The sequence below is a fragment of the Gopherus flavomarginatus genome, chromosome 11 (assembly GCF_025201925.1).
Source record: "Gopherus flavomarginatus isolate rGopFla2 chromosome 11, rGopFla2.mat.asm, whole genome shotgun sequence".
Taxonomy (NCBI): Eukaryota; Metazoa; Chordata; order Testudines; family Testudinidae; genus Gopherus; species Gopherus flavomarginatus.
In genome coordinates, this window is record NC_066627.1 from 39,834,634 (window position 1) to 39,861,788 (window position 27,155).

The 27,155-nt window shown below is 42.8% G+C and overlaps 1 protein-coding gene across 1 annotated transcript in view; it reads right to left on the reverse strand.

Moving 5' to 3' along the window:
* Positions 1-27,155, reverse strand: part of LOC127031432 (formin-I-like) — a 71,161-nt gene that overhangs the window by 36,891 nt on the left and 7,115 nt on the right. The window contains exons 2-4 of the mRNA XM_050918197.1: positions 21,954-22,176; positions 4,320-4,451; positions 1,435-1,521 (exon numbers count right to left, since the gene is read on the reverse strand). Coding sequence (XP_050774154.1) covers positions 1,435-1,521; positions 4,320-4,451; positions 21,954-22,025 — 291 coding nt within the window. The 5' untranslated portion in view covers positions 22,026-22,176. The remainder of the gene's footprint in view (positions 1-1,434; positions 1,522-4,319; positions 4,452-21,953; positions 22,177-27,155) is intronic.

Here is a 27,155-nt window from a genome sequence, read left to right on the forward strand (position 1 = left end):
CAACCAGCGCTGCAAAATTGTAGATGTAGACATATCCACAGACATTCAGGGGGTGACCAGCATGCTGTCTGGCTGTTTGTGAACAGCCCAGTATGGCAGCTACAACAGCAAAGCATTGTGAGGCACCCAAGGTTGCAGGGCAGGTGGTGACAACCCCTCACTTGTTTGGATTGCACCCTGGAATGTGATATTATGTCTACACTTAAAACAGCAGCACTTCAGTGAAGACGCTACCTACGCTGATGGGAGGGCTTCAATGTGGCAGCTAGGTCAACGTGAGAATTCTCTGGGGCTAGGCCAATTTAACTGTGTCGCTCAGGGGTGTGGATTTTTCATACCCCTGAGCGATGTCATTACAACTGATCTAATTTCCTATTATAGACCAGGCCTCACAATAGCAACGGATGTGTTTCGCCCTTCACTGTAGTTAATCCACCTCCCCCAGAGACAGTAGGTAGGTTGACAGAAGAATTCTCCCGCTGCTGTAGTGTTTTAATGTAGACGTAGCCTAGGTTATTATCTTTCCTGCACAGAAACAGAGTCTAGTTAAAGCAGAATATTTTGCATGCAGACAAGCCCTTACTCTGACTGGGCTCACTTCATCCCAGCACAGATTGTGTGAATCCCTTCTGAGCACACAGGGCATTGCTTGTTAAATGAGATGTGAATTAGAGCTATGTCAATTTACACCAGATGAGGGCTTGGCCCAGTCAAGGGCAGGGGCAGGAGGGAAGAGCGGTATAGTTTGCTGTTTTACTGGGTTTGTGAAGCTGTTGTAAACTTTCTAAGATAATCAGGAAATCAGGTTTGTGATTTGAAAAATATCTGAATATTTTAGAAACTAAGTAGCTAAATCTTAACGTAATGGTTTGTAGATCAGAACTTTGGGCGGAGATTTTCAATAATGAACAAAGAATTTAGAAGCAACTAGTCCCGCTGACTTTCAATAGGACTTGTGTACCTAAATCCCCCAGGCATATCTGAAAATCTCTTCCTTAGTTCCGAAGTGCACAAGTAGGATTTATAGATCATTACTAGAGAGACATGCTGTCAAAGGAAATTTTAAAAGAAAATAATCACTTTTATAAGTGTCAACTTGTAAATGAAGAACAGTGTGCAAAGGGAAACCATCACAATCAAATATTTTTGTCATGGAGCACAATAGCTAGAGATGAAAGATGTCTTAGATCTTCAAGTCCATCCTACAACCTACACGTTATAATTCCCCAACATAGGAGGTATCAAATATTAATTGCGCAGAACTTTTGGTCTAAAAGGCAGAGAATTAGTTTAATATTTCAAACATTTCCACTGGATTTTAATTCAGGCGATATATTGGACTACAGAGTATATTAAACCCACATTCACATTTATGCAAAAATATAGTATGTGCAATATTTCTGCAGAGGCAGGAGGTTGTATTCATGAAGTTACCTGCAAAATTCGTTTCTGCCACCTATATCGTTTGTATTTGTAGACACTGAAGTTGAACTGTGAACCAGTCAGCAAATCCTGCGAATCCTGAAAAACATTATTGATATCAACGAAAATCTTATGTTCTTTCAATACATGTTAATATGACATTCATTAAGACTCTTGAGTGAAGTCCCCCTCTGTGCAATATGTCAATGGTGCCAGAGGCTTTGTCAGGACCTCTGCACTGGGAAGAATTGTACCACCATAATGGCTTGATTTTCACACGTGCCAAGCATTCACAAATCCTACTGAAGTAACTGAAACTAAAGGCGATATCATGAGAGGGAGAAGGAATGAGAAAGAGAGAGAAAGAAGAAGAAATAGAATTGAGAACAGGTAGGAAGGTGGAAACAGAGACCTCAGAATTCTACTAAATGTATTTCGTACAATGCAATAGCCAATCTATTAATCAAATTAGCAAGCTAAAAGGACATCAACCTTTGTAGAAAGTCACTTTCATCATCAGATTACTGAACAGGATGAAGTAGAACTAGAGATATAGGATTTGCCTATGCCCATAAATGCTGGGGTGCACAATTTATCACCTGGCCATTGCACTTACATGTACTGATTTTACAAGCTATAGGATAATGTGCTCTGTATTTGTGCACCGAAGGTGAGGATATAACTGTGTTCAAGTTTGATTTAGCACTCAGTTTAATTATCACCGACTATGGTACTGTGGGCAGTAGCGAAAAAACCACTTATAATGTGTTATTTCTAGAACACATCATCCATATAAATGTCCTGTTAACTATAAGAGAGGGAATTTCCGCTGCAACAAAGACTTATTCTGGTGTATTAACTCACATCAACACAACCTCTTTAGTGTTGTAAAATTAAAGAGAGACATTCATACAACCTGAAATTTTTGATACAATCATCCTTACAGCTCTCCTATCTCATATCACAGAGCTATAAAGTCTAAATCACCAAGAACCAAATTCTGAATTACTTACACAGAGAGCAACCATCTACCTGCAGTATGAACTGCTTTTACTTTAGATTTAGGGAATGCAGAAAGACTCACAAAATGGCAGCTGCCTGTGCTGACAACTGTCCAAAAATGTTAAGCTGCAGTATGCAGAAAACAAAATGATAATATCACATAACTACAAGCACCACAAACCAGTTCTCAGTCACTCAATTTTTCACTTGGGCAAAAGCAATTAGTAAAAAAGTGAGTAATAACCATCAAGATCTGGGTCCATAATTGCTAGTTCTAACTTCACTTTGTTTCATCACTTGAAGAAAATGATGTCCATGCAGCCTTCTATGTTCCTGGCTAATCCCCAGCTGATAGACTGTTCAATTCTGTGTTGCAAGAGGACACCAAACTGCTGCTTACTTTTTTTCCTCCTTCTAGACGAATCATATGCAAGCAGAGCACTTATTAAGCAGCATAGGAACTTATTAAAAAGCAAACCCCAAAGGAATTTAGAAGAGCCCTGATGACTCCCATCTCTCAAAAATCACTAACAGCTTCTCTAACATAAAACATTTTCAAATTGTGCTATTATCATTGTGTGAAGATTTCTCATAGACATTCCCATGAAGAGGCCAGTTTTCAAAATCCAGCCCTAACGGGCTTGCAGAGGTTGAAATATTAATGAAACCTGATGAATTCTGATGGTGACTGGAGGGAGATCATGGTATAAAGATTGGAGAGCAGAAGGAGGAGTTGGAGATACCTGGAAAAACTGAAGGAGAGTAGGAAGGGAAAGAACCAGATTGAGAAGTAGGAGCAAGGAAATGCCCATTGGAGGAAGAGGAGGAGAACTGGGCGATGAGGAAGGAGTGTCTGGACTCAAACCCACACTTTACATGAAACCAGCATAGAGCTTGTGTTTTTGCTCCATTTCAACTCACTTCTACTCCTACCTGAGCTGCGCGGTGTCAGCTTATTCCATGTGTCATAAACAAAAGGGGAAGTTATCAGTTATTTATTGCTTTTCAATGAACCTAGTGGAAGTTTTAGTGGCAAATAAATCCAGTCTTTGTGCCAAGTCAAATGGAGCGTGCCACGTCATGTGCTCGGGCCTGGTCTACACTAAAAACTTATGTTGCCATAGCTATAGTGGTCAAGGGTGTGGAAAAGTCACATATCTGAGTGCCAGAGCTAGCCAACCTAACCCCCGGCATGGACACAGCCAGGTCAATGAAAGAATGCTTCCCTCAATTTAGTACTATAGTTCGGGGAAGGGAAGTTCCTATAGCAGTCGAAAAACCCCTTCTGCCGGTATAGTCTGCATCTACACTACAGGGTTATAGCAGCATAGCTACAGTGCCCTCGCTATGCCTCCGTAGCACCCATATAGTGTAGAAATGGCTCCAGATACCTCCCTAAGAACTCTACTAAAATCAGTTTAAGTTAGGAACCCAAATACCTTGGACTGGGCCTAGATTCCCTTGGCTCAGCTGACCTGTGCTCAGTACAAGGTCCAGATAGGGGAAAAGGCACCTTTAAGCCACTGTTATGCTCCCCTTATCCTTGGTGGGCAAAGGACCAAGCCAATCCCAGGCATAAGTAAAAGTTGCTCTAACTTACATCAGACTACCCTCGGAGGCCGGGGACCTGTCCCTTTATTCCCAGCCATGTCTCCTCCACTAGGTGCCATACTGGCATCACAGGAGTGCCTATGGTTGCCATACCCCTCTTGAGGACTCTCATACTGAAGGATTCCCAAGAAACTAGATCCATTCCATTTGCAGTTGCTATGCACTGCCAGAATGACACAAAGCAGCTGGAGGGGGATCCGGATCTGTCCCAGCATATACGAGTGTTAGACACACAAACAGTTTGAAATTATTGTAGAATATATTTTAAAAGTGAGCAATCTTACCATCGGGAATGCCATATTCATTGCTTCCTTTTCTGCATGCATCTCTTTCTGTGCCAAATCCAAAGCTCCTTCGATGCTCAGTTCTTTATTTTTCACCATGTTCATAATTTTCAGGATTTTTTCCTGGCTGAGCTAGAGCACAAACCAATCAGAAGTGCTTTTAAGAAGTATGGCACTAAGCTAGTGAGGCGACAGCAGAACCTGTGACAATTACAGCTACAATATCTGCCATAAATTTTCCATTTCATTCATATTTTCTTTTAATCGATAACCTGGCTGGTGAATATAAGCTTTCATTGAAACAAAGTGTGAGCCAGTAAGTTATCAAATATACAAGTGCTTGTACAATTTCAGAATACAGAGTTGGTCATATTTGGAGCTGAATTGCTGGGAATAATTTTTTTTTTAACTTAGAAAATTTAGCAAGAGGTGAAAATATCAGTTTTATGTGCATGCCTTAGTCTTAGCCATGGTGCGGAGTATTGCATTCTAACAGCATGAAAGCAAATCAGTATCATCAGAAATTTGAGAGAGGTTGGAAAAAAAGAGTTTGAGCTGTGTATCACCAGGTCTAACTGTCATTGAAACTTGTCAAAATATGTTAAACAGCAAAGAACTGTGCTTATTTCGGTGGTACATAAACAAAAGGTAACATTGTTAATAAGTCTAAACATAAATAAAATTGTTTTTAAATGAAGCTAGTGGAGGCTTTACTATCAGATAAAACTCAAGCAAGGCAAAAAAGGAAATCAGAGTAAACAGACACCTTAAACTACAATAGCTTATGTTGTTAGCAGGGCACTTTCAGGGACTTGGTTTCTCTTTGTAGCAGCATGTACAATTGCCATGTCAGATCAGACCAGTGGTTGATCTAGTCCAGTATCCTCTCCCCGTGAGAAAGTATATGCAACGGCACATACATGGGGGGAAACAGACAATTATGCCCAGATTTCTAAAGATATTTAGGCATTGCTCTTCTCAACCTTACAAGGCCTAACTGACTAGCTGGAGTTTCATTTTAAAAAGCGATTAGGCTCCTAAATTAGGCCTTGCAACACTGAACAATGCCTAATTATCTTTAAAAATCTGGGCTTCAGTGATTAGTCTAATGGTCAAACTAACAAGTACAAGCAAGCCCCAGGAGAGATCCATTTAGATTTGAGCAGCACTATCTAGTAGTTCACTCCCACCTCCCTCCCACACATGCACTCACCTAATATGAAAAGAAAAAATTTCAAAGAAAACCTGTTTTTTCCTCTTCAATTAAAGCATTTTCCTGACATGCTGGAAACACAGACATAATGACATTGTGTACAGCAAGTACCCCAGGAGTTAAAACTGACTGGATCATTATCCAAACTGAATGAAATGCAAAAGACAAACAAACAACTTAAGTGAATTTGCTATTTAAAATTCTAGGGGATTATTAATAGCTCAGGTAAGGATTTTGTTTCTGAATGCAACTTTTATCTTGACAGTGTTCCTTTAAAGGGGAACAAATAATTGAAGTCTCTGTGATGGGTTGGATCACAGAAACCCCCTTGGGAACTGCCAATTGATGTGCCAGGACTACTTCTGCTTCTGCTTTCCCTGCCAGCCTGGGAATCCAGCACCCTGTCTTGTTCAGCCAGACATGCTAGTCTGCTCCAACACAGACCCAGGGTCTGAACCACGTGCCCCAAAGCTGCAGACTTAACAGAAAACAACTTACAGAAGTGTTCCTGTCTTTAACACCCAGATGCCCAACTCCCAGCGGGGTCTAAACCCCAAATAAATCCATTTTACCCTGTATAAAGCTTATACAGGGCAAACTCATAAATTCTTCGCCCTCTATAACACTGATAGAGAGAGTAAAAAGTGATTTTATTAAATACAGAAAGTAGGATTTAGGTGGTCCCAAGCAGTAACAGACAGAACAAAGTGAATTACCAAGTAAAATAAAATAAAACACACAAGTCTATGCCTAAGAAAACTGAATACAAATAAAACCTCACCAGTTCCAGTAAGCTTCCTTTTACAGACTAGTCTCCTGCTATTCTGGGTCCAGCAATCACTCACAACCCCTGTAGTTACTGTCTGTTGTTCCAGTCTTTTTCAGGTATCCTTGGGGTTGGAGAGGCTATCTCTTTAGCCAGCTGAAAACAAAATGGAGGGGGTCTCCCACGGGTTTAAGTAGACTTTCTCTTGAGGATGGAGACCCCCTCCTCTCTCCCATGCGAAGTCCAGCTCCAAGATGGAGTTTTGGAGTCACATGGGCAAGCCACATGTCCATACATGACTGAGTTTCTTACCAGCCAAGCCACGTTCCTGGGAAAGCTCCGATGTGGATTGGCATCTTCAAGTTTATTGTTGGCTTACGTGGTTCTTGACTGGGCACTTAATTTGAACATTCCTTTCTCAAGAAGCTGACCAAATGCTTTACTAAGGCTATCAAGCAAGTATACAGCCAATATTCCTAACTTCAAGTACAAAAATGATACATGCATACAAATAGGAGGAATGTACTCAGAAAATCATAACCTTTACATAGATATGTTACCTGGCATATGTGGCATAAAACATATTCCAGTTATATTATATATATATTCATAAGCATATTCCCATGAAGCCTTATTGGGTACACCCTCAGAGTCTCATTAGAGTTGCTACAGAGAGAGAGAAAGAAACAGGGGAGTAAAGTTGATAATTCCAACTGCAGTTTGCTGTTTCCTTCATACTCCCATTGGAGCATACTGTACATCTCCAGGAGGTCTGAGTCTGCCACACGCAGCAGTGTGGAGGTTTTCACTCTCCAATTTCTCTCCAAATATCGCTTGCTTTCAGGAAGAGTTGGGAACACAGCAGTCACTTCTTCCTCTTCCCTGCTAGGATTCCTCCTAAAGATGCCTTTGTTCCAGTTTTTGGGATTCTGTGTGAGGCCTCCAGGTGTTGTACAGAAGGCACAGCCCAAGGCAAGGGCACTTCCAATTCAGGCTGCTCTTGGGGCCAAAGCAGCACTTTGCAGGGGCTGCTAAATTACAACTGTTTCCCCTTGCAGCATAAGCCAAAAGGCCATGATGCTACAAACTAAAGTACCATCCCTGAGTCTTGCGAGGGTCCAGTATATACAGTCCAACACAACATCTGCAGTGTGGAAGTTTTCCCCCAGGCCCTCATAGGTAAGTATAGGGGCAGAGTGGGCAGTAAGAATCCCCCCCCCCCCCCCCAGTTCTCTTCTGACACTGTGTAAGGCAGTGGTGGGCAAGCTGCGGCCCATGGGCTGCATGCAGCCCATCAAAGGAATTCACTGTCGGGCTGCAAGACAGTTTGTTTACATTGACTGTCCGCAGACACGGCCACCCGCAGCTGCCATTGGCTGCGGTTCATCGTTCCCAGCCAATGCGAGCTGCGGGAAGCGGCAGCCAGCACATCCCTGTGGCCCGCACTGTTTCTCCCAGCTCCCATTGGCTGGGAACAGCGAACTGTGGCCACTGGGAGATGCAGGTAGCCGTGCCTGCAGATGGTCAGTATAAACAAACTGTCTTGCAGCCCACCAGAGGATCACCCTGATGGACTGCATGTGGCCTGTGGGCCACAGGTTGCCCACCATTGGTGCTAGGTGTTGAGGTTTTGTTTTTGTTTTTATTTCCCAGCCCTAATCACCTGACACAGGCCTAGGTTATAATAGGTCAATACCCTGTCACGTGACAGATGTCCATCTCTGTTCCTGTTATGCATAGGCTGCCACACTCTGACTATTTCATAGTGATGGTGATGTGCAGTGTATGTGTAGCTTCATGCTGCAGTGAAAAGCACGCCTTGTCCACATTGTGGTGTGTAACAACGTGTCAGAGAACCCCCCTTCAAGAGCTTTCTCCCATTGATAAGAGTCTCTCTCTGTTGTTGGAAAAGACTGCAGCTGCCTGAGGCTTTCCTGACCAGAGCCTTTTTCTTACGGTGGAGAAAGGCTCCAGCAGCGGGGAGATAGCCGGACACGACACTGTTAAAAATAGCCATGTAGACAGGGAGGCACATCTTGGGTGAGTAGAGAATCACGTAAGATATGTATTCACATACATACCCGCTCTCTTCAGGCGTGTCTTTACCTGCCTAAGCTGCACCTCACAAGCTACAATGCTGTTTATATCCATGCTGGGAAGCTACATGCATAGCTACACTACATGCCACTGAAAAAAGCGTGTAATATAAACATACCTTATGTTAATCACCCTCAGCAGGTAAATCAGCTTTTGTATCAACAGATATTGTATAGAGAAAGTAAATAAAACAAATACATATTTTTTTTCTTCTAAAACCTTGGCATTTTTCATGCTAAATGCAAAGGTAATTTATGGCACAGCTCCAAATAGTAATACGAACCGTGAGGAGTGAATAAAAGCATGATAATTCTTTCATATCTCCTTAGGCACATACAGTTCTTACAATAACCTCCCTATTCTGTATTTGAATTTTAAATGGTACATGTACTTACCACACACATATACAGTTATCTCTTAACACTATGATCCCCCCACTGAACAGTTTCAATGTAAACAAACAGGAATCTGAATATATTTGAATTTTAAAAAATGGTTTCCTTAAGGCTAAATTCTGCCAACTTTTAACTACCATATCCCATTTGCAAAGCAAATCATCTCCCTATACGGAGTTGCTTAGTGTGACCAAAATTGTTATGCGAAAAAGGTGCAAAACTTTTGAACAGGAATGAAATGTATAGTCCAAAGGTCATAGCTTGGCCTCATTCGAGTCAATGGCACAACTCTCATCGACTTCAACAGGGCCAGGATTTCACCTCACTTGTTCAAATCCCAGTTTAAGTGGACAAAATAATGTATTTGCACTGGTTTGGATTTGTGAATATAACCATGTTGTATGCCTGTACAACGCATGTGTTTAAATCCTAATCTGTGCACATGCATTCGTGTACTTTCTCACTTATACAGGGTATACAGAAAAGAGTAACATTTGTGCATACAAAAATCCAGCTCTGCATTTTGTCTCACCAGTTACATTTCGCTGACAAAAGTCTTCTTTAAATTAGGAAAACTGAGCCCCTAAGACTTGAGAACAACATAGTACATCTTTTAATTTTTTAATAATGCATAAAGACTAATGGTTGCAATAGAGAAGCAAGCGGTTTATCGAGTCAGAAGTTTCAAATTATTAATTGCTAAGTTAGGCTGCTGCCATTTCACAAATTCCCCAGAAAGCACAAAATATAATGCTCGTTATAGTTCTTTTTAATAGCATGATAGTTTCTAATGCCATTACTTTGCTCCCATTGTAACTGTGAATAGGGGGAAACATTTTAGAGACAAAAGAGGAAACAAGGTAGCTTTTCAGTTGGTGAGAGCTCTCAGAATTATTTGTCAGAAATCTGTCTGGGTTGCTGAGGTTTTTGACAGCCACATGGTAGCATGCTATTTTACTTGCAAACAAGACATGAGTAGCAGATCCTGACCTTTATGGTTAAGTATTGAAAGAGACTTTTCTCTCATCATGTCACAACTTCTGTAATGCTTATGCTTTTATTTGTTTGGGGGGGGTTGTTTTCTTAAAAAGAAAACAGCTTTCCTCAAATTAACCATTAAATGTCACCAAGTCAGATTGTTTTATATTGTCTAACAGAATGTGACTGGTGCAACCAGATGTAACATTCTAATCCAACATTGGGCAACAAAGCAGCTTGAAAAGAAAAATTAAACTGTATTTATGACAGAAAATACACATTATGGAAATAAATAATAAATCCATTAATAACATAGGCCTGCTACTGCCAGGTTAAAGTTGCTTGTTCACTACATCGTCTACCTGAAGGATGATCCACTGGTTAAAGCCATAGCATAGGACTTGGGACACCTGCATTCAATTCCCTTGCTCTGCAACAGACTTCCTGCATGACTTTGGGCAAGTCACTTAACCACCCTGTTCCTCATCTATAAAAATAGGGGTTATGATCATTCTTCTGTGCCTCACAGGGGGTTTGTGAGGGTAAGTACATTAAAAGTTTGTGAAGTGCTTTGAGATATACTACTGAAAAGTGCTATTTAAGAGCTAGATATTTATTATAAATGTGTCTAAAGACTTTGGGTGATTTGAAAGTAAAATCCATTCTCAACTGAGGAAAGGGTGCAGGAACTCATGTATCCAGTACTTCTGCCTACAGGTTGGAATGGTGGATAATGTGCTTATATGCTACTTGGGTATGGTGATAATGGATCTTTGTAATGCTGGGTTTTGTGACCCTTTGCTTTCTCTGGGCAGCTGGCATGGATAGCCCTAAATGACCTCTTGCAGGATTTTCCATCATTCTCCCCTCACCCTAGTGCAGCCCCACACGGGGCCTTAAGTGTTATGGAAAGCTTTGAGCCAGCTCTCCACATCAGGATAAGTTTTACTTGAATCTTTCCAGACCTTATATGGATACACTGAAGAGAAGTTTAGCCCTTTTACTTGAGTCATGTCAAATTAGATTGAACAAAGCAATAGAAAATATACACAGCTAAGAAACAACCTGGGAATAAAATGGACGAAGTGACCTATAACTTTTTTCATCTCTAATCTGTAACATTCATTTAGTTATAAACAATGGGCATTTGCTATGTATCCACAGGCAAAATGCAAAGGGTAACCAACTCCAGTTCCCCTTAGGGATATTCCATGCAAGGTCTGATGCTCAGGTTATTTCTATTCATGTGAAATCCCGTCTTACCAGAACAGTATTTGGATCATAACAAAAGTGGGGCAATCTGACACAGAAAATATCTAGAACTAGAGATTATTTTCCATACCAACACCAATGCAAAACACAGTGGGTTGTGCAGCAATGAACCTCTCCAGCTAATTAATGGGTTTAGTCAAATATGTGTGATCTCAATTAATTTACTAGAATCAATGGGAATACCCACAGTAAAATACCCTTTCAAGTTTAGTTAGCTGAAAATCACAGCCAGCAATGCACTATGCCACGTCATTGTCAATGTGAAACCAAATCCTATTCTCCATATAAACAGACCTTTAATTCTAAGCCAGGGAAAACGTGGATTCTTATCAATAAGAGATTTTGCTGCCTTGATTATAGGCTGAGAGCGAGGGTACATCTACACTATGGGATCATTCCAATTTTACATAAACTGGTTTTATAAAACAGATTGTGTAAAGTCGAGTGCACGCGGCCACACTAAGCACATTAATTCGGCGGTGTGCGTCCATGGTCCGAGGCTAGCGTCGATTTCTGGGAGCATTGCACTGTGGGTAGCTATTCCGTAGCTATCCATAGTTCCCGCAGTCTCCTCTGCCCCTTAGAATTCTGGGTTGAGAGCCCAGTGGCTGATGGGGCAAAAATCATTGTCGCGGGTGGTTCTGGGTAAATGTCGTCAGTCATTCCTTCCTCCGGGAAAGCAACGGCAGACAATCATTTCACGCCCTTTTTCCCTGGATTGCCCTGGAAGACGCCATAGCATGGCATCCAGTACACATACAGTCACTGTATGTGTACTGGATGCCACGGACAGAGGCGATACTCCAGTGCTACACAGCAGCATTCATTTGCTTTTGCATGATAGCAGAGATGGTTACCAGTTGTTCTGTACTGTCTGCTACCAGTGTAATTTGGCAATGAGATGATGGTTATATGTCCTTCTGTGCTGTCTGCTGCTATCATGGGTGCCCCTGGCTGAGAGCGGCCGGGGGCGCAAAAGCAAAACTGGGAATGACTCCCTGAGTCAATTCCTCCTTTATTGTTTCTAAAAATAGAGTCAGTCCTGCCTAGAATATGGGGCAAGTGTACTAGAGAACCAGTGTATCAGAGTGCACAGCTGCTCCATGTCAGATCCCGCAGAAATGATGAGCTACATACCATTCACAGGGGGTGCCCCTGCAATAACCCCACCCGTTGCTTCCCTCCTCCCCCAACCTTCCTGGGCTACCGTGGCAGTGTCCCCCCCATTTTGTGTCATGAAGTTATAAAGAATGCAGGAATAAGAAACAGTGACTTGTTAGTGAGATAAAATGAGGGGGAGGCAGGACAATAAGTGGTGCGGGGGAGAGAAGCCCAGCATGCCGCTGCTATGACAGTCCAGGCAGGACAGAATCTTTTCTTTACACAGGAAAGGGAGGGGGCTGATGGAGCTGAGCCCCCAGTTGCTATGATGAGGAGGGTTACCAGCCGTTCTGTCCCATCTACTGGGAATGACCAGGAATCATTCCTATTTTTACCCAGGTGCCCCTGAGGCCAGCCAGGGGTATTATGCCGTAATCAAGCATGTTGTACCATCTGGCACCAGGGAGGGAAGAGGAACAGATACTGCTCTTCACTGCTGCAGCATTGCGTCTACCAGCAGCATTCTGTAGACATAGGGTGACATTGAAAAAAGTCAAGAAACGATTTCTTTCCCTTTTCTTTCATGTGGTGGGGGAGGGTTAGGGTTAGGAGGGTTAGGAGGGAGTAAATTGATGAGCTATACCTTGAACCATGCTGGACAATATGTTTGAACCTACAGGCATTGGGAGCTCAGCCAAGAATGCAAATACTTTTCGGAGACTGCTGGGGACTGTGGGATAGCTGGAGTCTTCAGTACCCCCTCCCTTCCTCCATGAGCGTCCATTTGAGTCTCTGGCTTCCCATTACGCTTGTCACGCAGCACTGTGTAGCCTGTAGATTTTTTTTTTCAAACGCTTTGCCATTTCGTCTTCTGTAACGGAGCTCTGATAGAACAGATTTGTTTCCTCATACAGCGATCAGATCCAGTATCTCCCGTACGGTCCATGCTGGAGCTCTTTTTGGATTTGGGACTGCATTGCCACTCATGCTGATCAGAGCTCCACGCTGGGCAACAGGAAATGAAAATCAAAATTTCGCGGGGCTTTTCCTGTCTACCTGGCCACTGCATCCGAGTTGAGATTGCTGTTCAAAGTGGTCAGAGTGGTGCACTGTGGGATACCGCCCGGAGGCCAATACCATCGATTTGTGGCCACACTAACCCTAATCCGATATGGTAATACCGATTTTAGCGCTACTCCTCTCGTCGGGGAGAAGTACAGAAATCGATTTAAAGAGACCTTTATATCGATATAAAGGGCCTCGTAGTGTGGATGGGTACAGCGTGAAATCAGTTTAATGCTGCTAAAATCGGTTTAAACGCGTAGTCTAGACCAGGCCCAACATTCCCCTCTTCATTTACACAAAGGAAGAGAACCGAAATAAATGACCCCTGGCTGCGGGGGCTCCAGAAAAGGGCAGCACTGATGCTGAGAACTTCTTCCCTCTCTTTCTGGTGCTCAGCAGAATCAATGCTTTAGGAATGATTCCCCTCCATATTGTCCCTTACACAAACAGGTACTGGAACTAGATCTGCTGGGGGTGCTGCCACACCTCTATCATATACAGGGTTTACAGTTGGGTTCAATGGCTCTCGGCACGCCCACTATACAAATTGTTCCAGCGCCCCTGTTCACATCCCATGAATTTCTGAGTGGAAGTTGGATTGAGTATCAGTGCTGCCTGAGACAAGGTGGTGAGGTAATATCTTTTACTGGACCAACTTCTGTACGAGGTACTAATACTTAAGGAGGACGTCCTGCAATTGCATCTGTACAGCAGCCAGGGATGTTGCCACCACTTGGTTAAAGGAGAGGGAATAGCAAGATGGGTAACATTTCTAATAAGAAATTAAAGCAGAGCCTTAAATCTGCATTATTTCTTGGATTCTCAGAATTTGCCATTACAAGAGAAGAGAAAATCCCAATCTTGGAAAAATAAATATATACAGGAAGGAAAATTATTTGAGCACATCAGCCTGATTCTTTATATCCAGCATCTGGTTGCACTTTCATTCATTTTAAGGTCTAGCACTTCAAAACTGAATCTTAAAGAAACAATAAAAGGGTCTGCTCTTATCTGGCAAAGCAGGATAAAGTGACTTTGAGGTAAAGCCTTAGGGCATTTCCTGTTGACTCAGTGCCTTCCAGCTACAGGGCCTTCTGCAAAACAAGTTTAGTGGGCAAACTTAAAAATAAATGCCAAGATGTAGTGCAGTTATTGACCTGTGATGAAATTTATCGTAGCAGCTTCTATGTTCCAGCCTATGCCTTTAACAAAAAAGAATAGCTTGTTTCAGTATGTTTTTTAAGGGAGCTGGCTTAGTTTGTGGCAAAGAAGCCTAGGCATTTCCAGACCTCACCATAATATGTTGCACTCCATTCTGCTGGGGAATCAGAGATGGTATTTAAGTGAATTCATGGACATATGGACAAATTCAGAGCTGGTGCATAGGGATTCAATTCCATTGTTGCATTCTGACGAATTGCATCTAACGAAGTGGGTATTCACCCACGAAAGCTCATGCTCCAAAACGTCTGTTAGTCTATAAGGTGCCACAGGATTCTTCGCTGCTTTTACAGATCCAGGCTAACACAGCTACCCCTCTGATACTTAATTCCATTGTTATCAGTTAAGTAGCATTCACTTACTCCAGGTCTCAGCCTGGTGCAGAGCATCCAACCATTTGCCCCTACACATCCATTTCTGGCTTTTATGAGTAGGAGATATTTGAAACCCATCCATTTCTGAGCTAGCTTAATTTACAATGAATATCAGTACAGATGATTGATGTGACATTCCTCACTGGCACCACTGTCTTCTGTAAACATTTGAGGAGCTGGTCAAATGCTTCTGTTCCTCAGATAAATTGCCTAATAATATTTTGCATTATTTGACCAGCTCTGCAACTGGCTGAATAATATCTGTCAACATTTATTTATAGATGATATTAATCACAGTATATTCCACTCCCACTGGAGTCCCTGGAAGCTTTGCCATTGGCCTCAATAGGAGCAAGAAGAGGGCCAAGGGTATATTATTATTTTTTCCTTTTGTGGCATAAAGTTGCATGGTACTTAAAAGACAACAATACACAGGGCCAGATTTTCAAAGGTATTTAGGCACCTTAAGATGAAAATAGGTGCTTAGTGTGATCAATGGGAGATAGCCACTTTAGTAAATGCATATGCATCTTTAGGCACATTGATTCCATTGTAAATCCAGCCCACAGTCTCTACTCTGAGAAGCTTATAGCCTAAAGCCCCAGTCACGCAAACTCTTAAGCATGTGAACAGCTTTATTTTTGCAAGCAGCCCCAATCAAGTGAACTTTATGCATGTGACTAGTCACATTAAGTAACTGCATAAGCATTTGCAGGGTCAGACCCTAAAGTAGCCCTTATACTAGGAAAAGGGCCCCTTTGCCCTAACATCATCTAGGGTTGATTACAATTGTCCGCTTGGATAAACAGGACCAAACCATTTTCAACTCCCAAAACACACAGTGGACTCCTGCTGAAACAACAATTCAACAAGGGCCAGGAGGTAACATCCTGGATTCCTTTTGTCACCACTGGGTCACTTTTCTAGTATAAACAGACCCTTATAAATCTGCACTGGGAAAGCCCAGTGGAAGCTTTAGGATGATAGATCCCTCACTGATTTTGCTCTGTGCCTGCACCTTTTGTTACCTTTGCTTGCCATATTATTTGCACATGTGCATGTTATACATACACACACACATACCACAATTTACTTGCTATAGCTTTTGCATATTTATTTTGCATATTAAGACCAAAATCTGAACATGTGGGACAGTCTCATTACTTTTTCCAATGAGGAGCTTCTAGGAAAACTGCCTGGCAGATAATCAGATAAACAAAGATAACACAGTCTTTGACTGCAGCAAGCTCTCAAGGCCCAGAAAGAAGGATGTTCTTTAAAAAATCCCTTGTTGCAAGTGAGCATATCCTACTCCCTTACAACTGACAGTGCTCGGTTGATTATTACGCAACCCCAGCATTACTGTTATGATCAAGTACAAGACCCAGAGAGAGAAGCCCTTTGCAGCAAAGGAGCTCAGCATAAGAAATATGCTGACGTTTCACAGACCCTAACTTCAGTACTCCACCTGCCCGAAAGACAGAAGCTATATTGACAGGAGAGCGTTTCCCATCCACACAGCGCGGTGTAGACACCTCTGTAAGTCGATCTAAGCTATGTTGACTTAAGTTACATATTTTACGTAACCTAACTAGCATAACTTAGATCAACTTACCTCATTAGTGTAGACCAGACCTATGATTTCAAAACAGCACATACCTCCTTACAAACTTACTGTTAATATTCTCTATAGAGTTGCATAGATCCCAGGTGCAACTTTCAATTTTTACTACTTAATGGACTGAAAAAAAATATTATAGAAAGTGGCTGATATTTCGCTACATCGGTTCACTACTAAAGTAATAATGCCCTGTTTCTTTTAATTACAGTAATTAAAATAATCCACAGTGATAAGAACTATAAAGATTATCATATTTGCTTATGAACATGATAGTCCACTTAGTTCTGTGATGAAACAATGATTACCAGGCTATTATGCAGTGACATCTAATTATTCTGGAGAAAAGTATGAGTATTTCTGTTTGTAAATTTGTATGCGATCACATCTCATTCTATCATATCTTGTAAAAGCAAGGATATACATCAGAGAATAATCTGGTTGCCAGTGCCAGATCTCTGAAATGCCGGTCAAACCATACCAGGGGTTTTTCTTAACTGGAATTTAAGGGTGTGTTATTGGAGCATATTAGTTAACACATTCTAACTAACATGATCCCATAGTCTAACATATAAAAGACAATGGAGACTTTCATGTGTGTTAAGCTGGTCAATTGAAGTCTAGGCTTTAACTCAATCAGTTTAGCATATTCTAAAGTCAATACTCCCTTGTCTTCATGAGTTTTACAGCCTGTTAGAATATGCTACCCATTTGTTCTAGCCCAGGACCCCCACACTCTCCCCATCCCATCCCACCTTACCTGTGGTGGGCCAGGGAGGATGTCGCTGGCCCAGCTGGAGCTGCTCTGGCAGGCAAGGTGGCATGGCCACAGCCTGCTCTGGGGGGCGGAGCCAAGCGGCATAGCTGCATTCTTCCAGCCCCAGAGCTGCAGCTGCTTCGGAGGCTGCGGGGAGAGCAGCGTGGCCAGAAGTGGAGAGACTCTGGCCCCACCTCTTCCCTTCTGACTCTGCTGGCTGTGCTGCCTCTCCTTGCCCCCTCTGTTGGAGGGAGGGACTGGGGATCTCCCTCTCTATACCCATTCATAAGCAGACCCCCTTCTCTAGTGCTTCCCTTTTTTACTAAAAAAATTTAACTTATGAATGAGCATATATGGTACCTTTAAATCCTAGTCAAGACAAGGCATAAGACTAGATTGTAAGTCCACAACATGCCTGCACAGTGCTCTCTCTTTCCTTTTACTCTGAGTCAAGTGTTTTGACAACGGTATGTCGCTGATTATTCAGAGTCAATATAATTCCAGTCATGGGGTGGTCCCTCTTCTAATATCTGCTATTATTTTACCAATATTCCCTGTCCATGCACCAAACTATGGGTGAGAAGAAAGATGGGAAAGAATTTCTGGCCAACCCGATCATTCTGAATGACACATTGGTTTATTAATTGATAATTGTCTTAAATAAAATGTTTCTCATTTATTATTTCAGAAAAGGAGAAGGGATTTTTCTCTTTGCTATTCTGCTTTTGCATTTCAATCACATTATCACAAATTATGCATATTAGTTATGCTTTTACTGCTTCCTGCAAGTAAACTAGAAATAGCCATACAGTTCAGTAGTATGAGCTTTCTCAGCGTCATTTCACTAGGGTTATCTAGTTTCTTGCTATTTGATTTGGCCCTTTCCTAGTTTTAGACCACCTCTATTTCCCTTCTAAGACACCCATGCTATGCTCATTGGGATCCAAATTTGTACAGTGCTGTGGACAAAACACAATCCATTAACAACAAATCTCTCGAGAAGGCTCCAAAGTGACAGGAGGCTTCAGGAATTCCAGCAAATATTAATCTGTACTTTCATCTCTAGCTTGCCCAGAGGCTTTCTTCACTACCTTATCCTTCATGTTGGATAGCAGATGCATGGAAATGCAACACTCACAATTATTTTTCTTTTAATCATGCTCAAGGAATCCAACATCACTATCTTTAAAGATGAAGAAAGGAGGTTGAGGGTGGGCCATATGACAAACCATTTGCAAGTAGATTTGTTATCATGTCTGCAGGTGGCTTGGTGTTTAAATGCAGATGGAAACCCAAAACATTTCACAGTGAAACGGCAACTTTCATTCAACAATCTCAAAGTGCCATGCAAACATTAATGAATCTGAACAACACCAGTGGGAGCAGAAAAATTGTTCTACCCTGTGCTATGTTTGACATTCGGTAGCAGTTAACTGTAAGGAGTTGGCGGTGCTGCATCACCATCTCTGGTCATATAATAGGTCATTAGAGATCCCACCTGAGCAGGATGACAACAGAATGCTGAATGGGATTCTAATGAAAATAGTCCATCTTTCGAGCTACCAGAACTACTCCAGAGACCAGGTACATGTGCATGAATATGCATATTATAAAATTAGATTCATTTGGCCTTATTTAAATGAAATTGATCCCTTGATAAGTATACATTAAAAACCCGCCTTAAGCAATGTTGGAAAGGACCAGCAAAAAACCCACACACACCCAACAATCACTTAAGAGAAATGGCCTTTAACTAAAGATCTAACAAAAATTGTGTGAGGAAGCCTTGGGCATATGGTACTTTAAAGTGGTAAATTAAAGCAAAAGAGGGTGTGAAGGAAGTAGGGGAATATTTGACCTACAACCATACCACCTAGCAATGTGATCCTATCAGCTCCCACAAGACAGGTAGAGTTAACACTTACATAAGAGGCCTTAAGGGAGATTTAGGGCCAAATTTTCAAACAGATGTACAAAAAAGGCTTGTGCATTCTTGCAGGCTTGTTTTATGCATTCACATACCTCAGTGCATAAGTGGGATTTATGCACTTGCATAGCTATGTGTGCATGCAAACCCTGAGCTGTATTGAGCATCAGGATATTTGCATATCAACTCTCTGCCCCCCCCCGCTCCTGCTCCACTCTTCTCATATTAGATGCTGCAAGAAATGTTGTTAATGATTTGTAGGATACTACTCTGGCCTCAGAGGGAATGCCTGCATAGCACCAGAGCAACCTCTCCGTCCAGATTCAGGCAGTGGACCTGTAATAATTTTTATAGTGGGTCACTGAGGGTTCTGAGAGCCATTTAACAAAACTGTAAACCCTGTATATAATGAAAACCACTTCAAGCCAGGGAATGTTGCAGCACCCTCAGCATCCCTAGTTCCAGCACCTATGTATTCAGTTTCACAGAGCTCAAGCAAGTGCTCTAAAAAACAGTTATACTGACAGCTCTTTGAAGTTGCCGCTCAGGCAGGAGCATGGACCCTCTCCTTGGACTTCGGAGCCCAAACTCCAGCCCTAGCTGCAACTTCAAAGTGCTCTAAACACAGCTATCTTTAGTGTGAGTAACGAGCCCTGCTAGCCCGGATCTATTGATCCGGGCTGGCAGGCTGGTGCCCACTTGCTCTATAATGCTGCATAGATATACAGCGCTGAGCAACACCACACAGACGGTAGACAGTGAGGAGAGAGAACGTTGCTAAGATTCGATCTGCACCTTCTTGACATCATTATCAAAGCTTTTCTAGATGAGGCCCGAAGCTTCAGCACATTGTTACACTAAGCGGTGCAAGATGGGACATGCAATATAACCAAAGTCGAGGTGTTATTTCTTAGGGCTCATCTACACTTAAAACACTGCAGTGGCACAGCTCTGCTGCAGTAGCGCTTCTGTGCAGCCGCTACCTACATCGACGGGGGGTACGTTGATCAGTGTAAGTAGGCCACCTCCTGGGTAGGCAGTAGCTAGGTTGACGGAAGAATTCTTCCATGAACCTAGAGCTGTCCACACGGGGGGACGCAGCGACACCACTCAAGAGTGTGGATTTTTCACACCCCTGACCGACATAGTTAAGCTGTTCTATTGTAGATCAGGCCTTGCTGTGCAACAGCTGCAAAAGCTGAATAGCTCAGCCTTTGGCTGACCAAATACACGTCCCTCTGCAAAAGCTTTGAGGACCAGACTCTGTCCTCAGTGACTCTGATGATATTGTGTGAGTGTCACTGAGGGCAGAATTTAGTCATCTGCCTCTCGTTCTCTCCCATGGGCCAAATGAGCAACAGAGGGAGTCTTCACTCCATTCTGCCTAATGCAGTTTGGTTTTTAGTAAACCTGTCCAAGGAACTTCTCAAGTTTCCTAGTGAAAGTTAAACTAGCCTCACAAATAGGATTCAATTGTCCCTAGCTTCAAAGCTCTGCTTGATGCAAGGGGGCTGGGGAGGGATTCAGGGCCATCAGGGAGCTGTTTACAGATTTCTGATTCTGTGCTGACCCCAACTCAGCATGTTCCTATGGCCCCCGGGTGTGGGGGCAGAGGACTCTGTGCATTGCCCTTGCCTCCAGGCACTGCCCCCCGCAGCTCCCATTGGCCAGGAACAGGGATCCATGGGCAATGGGAGCTTCAGGGGAGGTATGTGGAGGTGCAGCAAGGGCAGAGCACATGGAGCTCTCCACCCCCACTCCTCCAGGGGCCGTAGCGCTCCTGGAGCGGCGCATGGCTGAGGACAGGGCAGGCATGCAGGGAACCTGCCCTGGCCCCAGTGTGCGCCACTGCCATCCCAAGCAGTGTCAGGTCGGAGCCTGAACCCCTCCTGCACCCGTCCGCCCAATTCCCTGCCCTAAGTCCCTTGCCTGCACCTCGCACACCTCCTGCACCCCAACCCCCTGCCCCAGCCCTGCATACAATTTCCCCACCCAGATGTGGCCCTCAGCCCAAAAAGTTTGCCCACCGCTGGCCTAGGGATTACTTCCTCTAACTTATGCCAGTAGAGGGCTGGTTTAGCTCCACTCCACGCCAACTGCTACTGATACTCCCCTCCCCCAGCATGCTCTTTAAACCAGGAAACCCCCATAAGGATACACCATCACTGTCCCTCTCCACAAGGGGAATTCTCCATTGGCCATTTATGGCCTGGATCTGAATCTGGGCCCAATTCAATTCAGCATGCAAGTTCTTGTAACTATAATATCACTTGCTGAACCCAGTGTTACGCTACAAAGATATATATCTGGCAGGCACTATGGGATAATTCAAACCTGGTGTCAGTGGTGAAACCTCATTGCCTTTGGTGGAGTTGCAGCCGCTTACACCAGGTATGAATATTGAGGGACCTTATCTGCTTTCAACAGAAACCAATTTAATTCATATGTTCCACTTTCTCTATATATGGTCTTTAGTGAAAATACCCTACATTAACAAGGAATCCTCCAAAGAAATGATTTGGTAGAGAATCTCTCTCTGTTTGCACAATGTTCATTACATTTAACAGCTATATTTATAGCAATAGAAAGTTGCTTATTAAGCTCTTTTAAGATTAATGAAGCAGAGTTCCTGTGATGACATACTTACTACCCTTAGTGCACACAGTCTCTAATATTACATATTAAGCAGTGAAGGTTGGTATCACATACTAATCACTGAAGCTAAATAGTCCTACTGCAAATTCCCTGCCAACACAATACAAAGTTGTTCTCAGTTTTTGCAAGGCTGTCTCTTCAGTTATGCAGAACTAACACAACTTTTGCATAAGCAATAACAATTTCTGCCTTTACCTGTGGAATAGTGTCTTGAGTCCTTGTATTATCCATGGCTGCAAAACTTCTATTCGTTTCATCAGTGCCCATAGGGTTACACACTATATGAAGCACACCTGCTTTTCAGCAGCACAGCTCTCTCTCGATCTTGCAGCGAGTGTTGATTATTAACAGTTACTTCCTTATACATTGAGATCTCAGAAACTAGAATGGTGCAGTGCTTCCTTATAGCAAGCCTGCTCTGTGAGAAGAGAAAAAGAAGAAGTTGATTGTTTGCTTTCCCTTGAATTGATACTTATCTTTTAGTTACTTCCTGAAATCAATGAATTATACTCTATTATTAGACACTGATTAAATGTGAACTCAAAGCACATATGTTGCTAAAACAATATTAAAAACTAAATATAATAAAATCTTCCAAAGAAATTGTAAATGTTCCTGCCACCGGGACTGGACTTTCAGTATGGTTCAGTGCACACCCAGCTACCCTAAGTGCATGTTTTCGAACTGCAACTTGAGCATGTGCATACTAAGCAAGGGCACAAATGCACCTACACTGAAGCTCTAATTTCCAGCTCAGGTAGATGTACATGCACTACCTTTGATCAAGTATAGAAGCCCTACAGTCCCTCACTCTGAGGCAGGTGGCTGTGGACCCTGGCATCCCCAACCCCAGAGCTGTCATCCTGATCAGCTGCCCCAGAGCCGCAGACCCTGAAACCTAATTTCCCCAGCAGCCCACTGGGCAGGCAGTCTTCCTAGATCCCAGATCTCCACATACTTCCAAAACCTGTGTTGGATCCGATGGAAGTGCATCAAAATCATACTCTATAAACATTTCAGTGTTGACAAATGGGCAATTTCTGACAAAAGAAGTGTTTCATCAATTTTTTTTCTGAGCAGCTCTACTAATAAAAGCCTTCCTGTTTTATCATAGAATATCAGGGTTGGAAGGGACCTCAGGAGGTTATCTAGTCCAAACCCCTGCTCAAAGCAGGACCAGACACATTTTTACCCCAGTTCCCTAAATGGCCCCCTCAGTGACTGAACTCACAATGCTGGTTTTAGCAGGCCAATGCTCAAACCATTGAGCTAGCCCTCTCCTCCAAAAAGAAATTAAATATATGGCTCTCATAGAACTGGAGGGGACCCTGAAAGGTCATTGAGTCCAGCCCCCTCCTTCACTAGCAGGACCACATACTGATTTTGCCCCAGATCCCTAAGTAGTCCCCTCAAGGATTGAACTCACAAGTCTGGGATCAGCAGGCTAATGCTCAAACCACTGAGCTATCCCTCCCCCTCATTACAGTGAGGCTTGATGGCTGTGTAACATCTGGAGATCCTTGGAGGAAAGGTATAATAGAGGTGCAAATAAATGTTGCTAAAAACAAGTTTCCTAATTTGAATAGACAAAGCATAGGGCCTTATTTTAGTAAGGATGTTAACTTGGACACGGGCTGTTGACTCAGTAGCTCTGGCAAGCACTGCTCTGTTGAAAGTTTAATAAAAGATTTTCTTTCTTCACAAACACTTTTGACCCATGTTGCTCTGATGGCCAAAGTGATGGAGTGGAAGCTATTATTTTAAAAAGTGACAGTTTGGACAATATATTTACACATTTTTATGGAATTTGTTGGATCATTTTGATACCATCATACAATTAAAAACATACATTATTCATAAAATTAAATATCTAGACATCTGATTTCCCTTTAGAATCTTTCCAGCTCCTGAAGAACTTCTATTTTCTTTTTGAATGAAGGAATCCCATGGAACTTTGTTGCTAATCTGATTATGGCACTGCAGAACATTTTTGCATTGCACAATTATGGGTTTATTTTATAAAAATTCAGTGGAATCATTAGACACGCTCCCTCTGCAGTCTACAGAACAGCACTTTTTGCAACATTCATAATATGTGAGAAAGCAATTAATCAGAATGGAGCTCAATTGCTACTTTTAGAGCAAACATTTTCAATTAATCTGAAGTCGATAATTACACCTTCCTTTAATAACTGCTCGTGTGATTTTTTTTTCCCAAGGCCTTATGTTAATTGACTCAAACATATGCCAGGACTGTGGGTTGCAGCAAACACTTGGGAACACTCTCTATTTAAATAAACTCGTCTTCCACTCTTGCTTATGAGCAAGAACTTCTTGAAGAGGTGGGACTTAAACCTCCATGCAAAGACACCACCATGTTTGGAGTTCAGAGTATAGTGGATGACTGAAGGAATGACAGGTCAATAGGGCAAATTGATTTTGTAGGAAGTCAACACTACAGTGCTACAGGGGCATAGCTGCATTGGTGCAGCTGCGCTGCTGTAGTGCATCTGGTGAAGACACGCTATGCCAATGGGAGGGCACTCTCCTGCTGGCATAATTAGTCCACCTCAGCGAGCAGCAGAAACTACGTTGGTGGGAGAACATCTCCCACCAACATAGCACCAGTGTGAACAAAGTAAAACTTGCATTGTTCAAGGGGGGCGACTTTTTCACACCCCTGAGTGATGTAAGTTAGATCGGCTTAAGTGCTAGCATAGACCTGCCCTAACACTTCTTCACAGCGGGTGAAGTCCAGAGAGTCACCTCAAGGACAATGCATCACTAAACACAGCTTAGTTTGGACTTGACTGATGCTCAGGACTTGTGCTGACTCTGTGCAAGCAGAGGAAAGGGAAATTTTACCCAATATAGAATCATATACTGCATCACTTCCCTGTCCCTCAAAAGATTCTACAGTTTCATTGAGATTGTTCTTTAACAAAAGAACAGTCTTTCTACCGGGCTTATCCACAAGGCCCGACTCCATCCACCTTTAAGTCCCTTTTAAAACCCCTTTCTGCCTTTCTGCTTACAGTAAACTTAGCTGAGTTGTTCTTAAATGGTCTATTGCTGATCCCTAATTTCTGTCCAGGCTTAGCCTCTGAGCTCCTCAAACTAAGAAGCATCTTCCTATGGGTTTGGAAAACACCTCACCCATAGTGCTGCTACTATTAACAAAATATTGTTACCTCTTTTTGACCCTACCAGTTAATATCTGTAAGAGGATAAATTGATGCTGGAGATAAGTATCTTTGACGAAAACTTGCTATTTACAAAGAATGTACAGAGTCCTATTTTCCTGAGCACAGGAGCACTAACAGTAGGAAGCCATAGTACAGAGTTATAAGATCTCAATCCTAGCCCCCTTCCCTGAAGTCAGTGGCAAAATAACTCCCCTTGATTTCAATTATGCAGGTTGAGGCCCTGAGACAATACAATACAAGTAGTAGTAACTGTACACATAGGGCATGAGTAGGGCTAATGGCACCTAGAGCCTTTGCTTCATGACAATAGGAGACCTGGGTTCAAATCTTCCTCTCTCTGCCTGACACACATAAGAACTTGAACCCAGGTTGTCTATTTTCCCTGTAAGTATCCCAACCACTGGACTAGCAGGAACAGAGCTGTAACAAGGAATTTTTGCCCCCGAGGCAAGGGCCAGCTCCAGGCTGTTTGGCAGCAGGTCCCCAAATCCCTCTCGGAGACAAGGACCTGCTGCCGAACTGTCGCCAAAGAACAAATGAAGTGGCAGCAGCAATTTGGCGGCAGGCCCTTCCCTCCAAAAGGGACTCAGGGACCCGCCGCCGAACTGCCACCAAAGAAGCGGCAGCAGCAGAGCTGTCACCAAAGCGCCACTGATCGCAGTAGAGCTGCGCCCCTCTGCTTTGTGCTCCTGCAGCAAGTGCCAAACTCGCCTCGCCCTTGTTACAGCACTGAACAGGAATCCTGGGACAGTGCTCTCATCCTCTGCTGATGAAGCTCTTCCACTTTGTATAAAATAATTCAGTATTAAGGGTGCTAGAACCTGAGCAACTGTATAGTCCAGTGGTAGAGACACTCCTGTGGGATGTAGAGGCATTAGGTTCTCGTCCCTATGCCAAAGTAGAACACATTAGACCTAACTTCCTTTGAGAGGCGGGATTTAAGTTACACCCAGCATTGCAATGTTTAAGTCCCTTTTGTGAATCTGGCTAAAAGTGTGCATTGTATTCACTGAGTTCTTGCTTTGTGTTCTCATTTATTCTTTGTATTACAATAGCACCTATCACCCCTACCGTGCCTGGCATTACTACAAATTCCAGGAACAAGAGTCATACACTAGTGGTAGCTTTCTTTCCTGCTTGTTTTAATTCCCACATCAACTTTTCTATAAGCGTATCCTACACCTTGGGCGTATTCCTCTTTACAGCAGCCTCTGAAAAGAGAAGACCAAAATTCCTAATGACGCTATGTGCACTATTATTGTTTTTAACCAAGTACAATGGAAACTATACCAGGACTATCAATAGGAAGAAAGATGTAGGGAGACAAATTCATAGTAAACTAAAGAAAAAAGAGCTGGGAAGAAATGGAGTGTAATAGAAAAGAAGGCAGGTCAATTTTCTGAGGAAAGAGAGAAAAGAAAGGTTCACTGAGCTCCCACGAAAGGATCAGAAGAGGTGGCAGACGTATTCCAAAGGAAATATAGTGCAATTGAAAACACCATTCTTCAGCCTTAGCTAAGGGGTGCACCAGGGAACTAACTAAGATGGATTGGAAAGAACAGTGTCACAGCAAAAGAGTGACATGTACAGTTCAGCTACCAAAGCAGAGATTTTGCATTGAACTGCAACATACAGAAAAGGAAAATGATACATTTAGCGCAGTTATGGATCTGCAGGGCAAGAAAAGACAAGATGAGAAACATTTATATAAAAGGAGACCAGTAAAAAAATAATAATAATAATAAAGCCTATGACACTGGGACTGTATTGTATTTCAACTGGCTGCTTAAGTACTGTAGAACCCTGGCTTCCCACTCAAACCTCCACTCACTGTAATCTGTAACCTTTACCATTTTTTGGTTTTAGTTGCTATTTTAAAGCTGCCAGCTTGGCAGTGGGCGAAGTTGATGTCCTTTATATACAGACCTAGAGTACTATGGGCCCTGTAAGCTTCCACAAACACTGCCCTGCCTGTATGGCCTCAGTCCCCAACCTGGAGCTACCCTGGGTCAGATTCTGCATGGCTCCTTTGAGGTCAGTGGAACTTTGCTGAGTAACACCAGTCAAGGGTCAGGCCTGAAATTATCACTAGGGGTGACAGTCGTACAGCCTGGAGGTCCATACAGTCCCAGCCCCTTTGCTGAGAATGCTGACAACGTATATGTAACTCCTTTATTTTAATAGTTTGGAT